This window comes from Ursus maritimus, unplaced genomic scaffold (assembly GCF_017311325.1).
Source record: "Ursus maritimus isolate PB19 unplaced genomic scaffold, ASM1731132v1 scaffold_19, whole genome shotgun sequence".
NCBI lineage: Eukaryota > Metazoa > Chordata > Mammalia > Carnivora > Ursidae > Ursus > Ursus maritimus.
The window spans coordinates 1,902,265-1,907,489 of NW_024424341.1; the positions used below are offsets into that span (position 1 = coordinate 1,902,265).

Sequence of the window (5,225 nt, forward strand, 5' to 3'; positions counted from 1 at the left end):
GGCCGTCAGCGTCTTGAAGTTCTTAATAGTTATTGAACAACGGGCTCTGCATTTTTATTTTACGCTGAGACCTGCAAATGATACGGCCGGTCCTGTGTAACACAGGATTCCCCTCCTTGGCCTGGTACACCATCCCCTGAGCGCTTGGTAGAAGTCTGGTTGCCAGGCCCCACCCTCTGGTTTCTGACTCAGTAGGCCTGGGGTGGGGTCTGAGACTCTGCCTTTCTGCAAATTTGTGGGCGCTGCTGCTGCTGGCCAGGGACCCCACTCTGAGAACCTCTGGGCTAAAATAACTTTGAACTCTCTGTGTTGGGGATGCGGCGAGAGCAGGGGTGTCTGAAGAGGGGCTGTGTTGGTACAAACCGCCAGGATCGTATGTTCTGTGTGTGCTCACACCCGGCCAGGCTCACAGGCTTTCTGGCCTGTCGTCCACACCACAGCCTATTGGAGGTCCTGAGTTCAGTTCCAAGAAACAGGACACGTGGGGACAGGTCCGTGTTCCTGTCACCATCGTCATGCAGTGCTGGGTTGTGTAATGCGGCGAGGCTGTCCTGCCTGGCGAAGGCCCCGTGTGTTGTGCTTTGCTTCTGACCAGGCCCCACGTGGAGGAGGGTGGGTGGCTGTCTCTCCCAGCAGCCGGGCTCTACGCTTCCCTCTCCTGACTCCTTAAGAAAGAGCAGGAGTCCTCAATTTATGAACCATCATGGCACCTCTCACATTTCTACCGCGTGATTTTTTTCTGATAATGACTGACTCCTGAATCAGTCGTTGGACGTGAACGTGAAGGAGGGGGTCTGAGTCAGGGTCTTGCGGTGTTTCGTACCCATCACCCTGGTCTCAGCTGAGGTGCTGTACTGTAGATTTGGCTCAATTACAGCTGCAGTTTTTCTTCATGAATAAAGATGTTTTATTAATTGAGAAAAGGGGATATAAAATCTTGAATGCTTTTGGAGGGGATTTTAAAAGCATAATTCAAGTTAAACAGGAGTGATTTTGTGTCCTTAAAGGTGTAACGTGGGCGTAGTAATGCTTTAATACTGAGTCTCAGAAACCGTGCTGTTGGTGGAGCCCGTCGCGGTCCCACGTCCTGTTGCGGAAACCAGGCTCCGCAGCGCCTGGTGGAGTGTGGCCTGCACAGACGGTTGCTCATTTTCGGGCGGCTCGGCCTCCCGCCCTGCAGGCGTGCAGTGGGTCGTTGCCGTGTGGGATGAGAGAGCCCGGGCTGTTTGTGAAAGTTTATACGTATACTAAGGGATTGTCATTTATTATTTATTCTTGACACTTTTTTTTTAAACTAGGAATTACTTGTCATACACACATGGGGATTCGTGTGCCGGTGCATTAATTCACCGCTCGTGTGCGAGGTGCTGGGGCCAGCACAGGCCCTTCCCCTGGGAGCTCACAGCTTAGAAAGTGGATCAAGGCTTATATGATGGTTGGAATCTGCAACCTTTTCAAAATCAGAACGGTTTCAAAACTATTATCTGTTATCTTGCTTAAAATTATTGTTTACAAAGTATTTAAACACACAGGAAAAAACAAAGATACTAGTGAAGCTACTTGTGTAGTCCTCTTCCTTATGAAACAAGTTAGTTAGACTTTAAAAGCCAAAGAACAGTTGATATTTATGTGTAGAAGGGAATTTTTGTTAAAAGACTTCATTTGGGGGAGAGAGAGAAAGCACGAGCAGTGCAGAGGGAGAAGCATTTCTGTGGGTGCCAGTCAGGAGGGGCACCTGCTGGGTGGCAGCCTGTGCCCTTGCTGTGTGCGGCTGAGGCCACTGGGCTCTCGCCGGCGCTCCTGTCCCGGCAGCGCTTCCACACGCGGGCTGCGGGTTGCCACACTCGGGTGAGTTGTAGGAAAGACAGAATTGCTCACACTGTGGGACAGCTGCTCACTTCAGGCCTGGCTGTCTGCTTTGAATACCTGGAGAGCACCTTGTATTCTTCTCATGTCATTCTGGCCCAGGACCCCTTGGCTTTGCCCGTGCCTGTCCATGACATTACGTCAGAACACGGCATCCTTGAGCCGCTGCTTTCCCACCCACGGGCTCCTTCTCAAGGCCCCCTCTGCACTCGAGTCCTTTGCCACTTCAGTCCCAGGAGCACCAGGCAGGGCGCAGCCTCAGGGTCCCCTTGCTGCTGCACAGCTGCCGGGCTACAGGGACAGGCCTCTAGGCACGCCGATTTCAGGAATGCTCAGCCTGGCTCAGGGTCTCCTCCCAGCCCTTGCCCAGCTCTGAGTGTCTCCTTTCTGAGTATTCACTTGGCTCTGTAATTCATGAGCTTAAAATTACACGCATGGTAACCTAATGTAATGATTTGCAAGATGGTGATTTTGTAAGTTTTATAAGGAAGTATGATATACTCTCAGACTATAAAAAGGCTTTCAGATCCAGGCAAATTACAGTATTTCTTTGAGCTATCGTTATCTCTAGTTTCCAGATGTGGAGTCATATATGCCCGTGGTCCCTTCATGTGGATTTGAACTTTAATGAAACTGGTAACTTACTACAAATGGCAGAAAATTTGCCTTTAATTTGAATCAGGTTCACTTTTTAATGTCTCCACCTCCTCATTTGTGTCCCTGTGTTATAACCAGAGATTACATCTACTATAATGACGTGTATGCCTTTAACCTGGATACGTTCACGTGGAGCAGACTGTCCCCGTCAGGGGCTGGGCCCACACCTCGCTCAGGCTGCCAGATGTCTGTCACCCCCCAGGGCAGCATCGTCATCTACGGGGGCTACTCAAAACAGGTAAGACACGGCAGGCAGGGAACCCGGAGCTCCTCTCCGTTGCCTTTTTCACTTTCACCAGGAATGGAAACTTCCAAATAGGATTGCGAATTAGTTTAATAGAAACACTTTCTATTGAAGTAGAAATTGGTGTAGTGTTCATCTGTTTCCCTGTGAATATATTAAGATTTTTTTCAGCCATATTACCCCATATTATGTTGTAACCCATACGGCCCAAGCATGCTGCAGTGTGAATAATTCTGTATTGGGGGGGGGGGTGCTCTTGATGCCTAAGCCACAGACACCAGCTCCAGTACAGTGTTCTGTTGTGGTGGAAGCCACCGTTGCCGCGAGCACTGTAGACGCGCTGGAGTGAGTGCTACGTGCCTCTGCGGGTGCGTGTGCACGAGTGTGACAGGCTGGCTCTGGTGTGGTCCCCACACAGGGTGCCCTGCACAGTGTTTGCAGCCCACAAGCAGCCCCTCGCCGGCTTGTACACACCTGTGAGCCCCACAGGGATGAGGTGGTGTCTCACTGCAGGCTTTTTCTTAGCCTTTATAGTTTGAAATTCTCCAACATAGTGACTTAAAAGAATTAACGTCCCCCCACCCAGACCTTCTCTAGTTAGCGCTCTGCTGTCCTCACTCCTCGTGTAGGCGTGCCCATCATCCCCCCGTCAGCTCTCTGGACGTATTTCAGAGAAAAGCGCAGACATCAGTCACTTCCCCTGGAACACCGGAGCACGCGTATCAGCATGTAGAGTTCAGTGTTCAAGGTTTTTCTTAACTTTATTTATTTTCCATCATCTCTACACCCATCCGGGTGTTCAGACTCCTGACCCTGAGATCAAGAGTTGCGTGTTCCCCCAGGTGAGCCCGTCAGGTGCCCCTCAATGTTCCATTTTTAATGTACGGTTTCTCTGCAGTGGCGTGCACACGGTTTAAGCGTGTACCTGCTGGTTGTGACAGATGGTGCGTGTGGGTGCTCGGAAGCCCTCGTTCTGCTGTGCCCTTCCCCCACCCGGAGGCAGGTGCCGGTCTCTGCTTTGTCCCACCTTGTCCTCGACATGCCTGTTCTGGGACTTGGGACACATGTGCTCCGTGGAGGAGGACATCCTTCCTTCACTGTGCTTTTGAGATCTGACCACGTTGCACGTTTTCGTTGCTTGCGTCTTCGTGCCGAGCTGTATTCCACAGTGACACGGTTTCTCGGTTCTTTATTCGTGGACCTGGGCTGTTTCCAGTTTTTGACCCTTATGAACAGAACTGCTGTGGGCGTCCTTGTGCAGGTCACTGTGCGGCTCTACGTTCTGGTTCCTTGGGCAGATAGGAGTGGGACTGCTTGGGTCACGGGGTGGGGCGTGTCACAGCCCTTCCCGCACTGGTTGCTCCACAGCCTTGCCAACCCTGGATGCCGCCAGTCTTTTTTATTCTCGGCCGTTCTGGTGGATGTGCGGTGTCTCACCGTAGTTCTAAATCTCGTTTCCCACGCGTGGAACGGGCCGTCTGACTTGGGGGCTGAGCAGGTTGCCTGTGGGTGGTCAGGAGGGTGCTGGCAAGGAGTCTGTCCTGCAGTGGGAGAGTGTCCTGTGTCTGCCTTCTTCCCCACCCCTTTTGCCCCCGTGAGTCATGGCCCTACCGCTCAGGAAGTGGTCAGCCTTTGTTCTAGAAAGAGGACGTTGATTGGTTTTCTGGCCTCAGCTAGAAGTGTGATAGTTGGGAGGGCCCGAGAAACAGGTTGTACCCACACCTTGTGCTTCATCGAATGAACCAGACGGGATACAGGAGGGAAGCTTGTGATGCTGACGCCACTTTAAAGAGATACGATATTTAATCAAAATAGTGCCTCCTTGTCAACAACTGCTCTTCTCCAGCGAGCAGTACCGGCTAGGGGTGTGGACAGGCCAAGACCGCTTCTCTCAGTGGCTGCTTGCTCCAGGACTTTGGCGTTTGAATCACAGTGGAAAGCTTGTCTGTTTGGATCCATGGGGGATGTGTCACAGTCGGGAAGACTGGAGTTACGGCCGCTATGAAATGTTGAAGCGTGTCAGTCTAAGTGGGTGGTGGGCTGCCTGAGTCCTGGCTGGCACACGCTTCACGGTCCTGGAGCCTGGACTGGCGGAGGGCTCCTTCCTGTCTGGTGTCCCCGTCCGGGGCAGGCCTTGTCAGGCTCCGTGGTGGTGAGCTGACAGCCGCCAAATGGCATCAAGTGCAAATGCCCTGGAAGCAGCTTGGAGCCGCCTGCAGAGCAGGGTCTTGTGAGGGGTGGGCGAAACAGCCTCTTGGTTTTGTGTGTCATAGACGGTCCACCTGGGCACCTCAGCGGTCCCCCGTGCCAGGTGTTGACACTTGGTGCTGTTGTGAATCCAAGGGAACCAGGATAAAGTTGTGCTAACTTTATAAAGGACGTCCTGTTGCCAAGATGATGAGGCAGCTGGTTGGCACTGCTGGCTGCTTAGAGGGGCAGGGCCATCTGCCCCGTGCTG

The 5,225-nt window shown here is 52.4% G+C and overlaps 1 protein-coding gene across 4 annotated transcripts in view; it reads left to right on the forward strand.

Moving 5' to 3' along the window:
* Nucleotides 1–5,225, forward strand: part of LOC103673841 (kelch domain-containing protein 4) — a 48,218-nt gene that overhangs the window by 36,126 nt on the left and 6,867 nt on the right. For all 4 annotated transcript variants that reach the window (XM_040633201.1, XM_040633203.1, XM_040633202.1 and 1 more), the window contains one exon: nt 2,602–2,761. In XM_040633201.1, the coding sequence (XP_040489135.1) occupies nt 2,602–2,761 (160 nt within the window). The remainder of the gene's footprint in view (nt 1–2,601; nt 2,762–5,225) is intronic.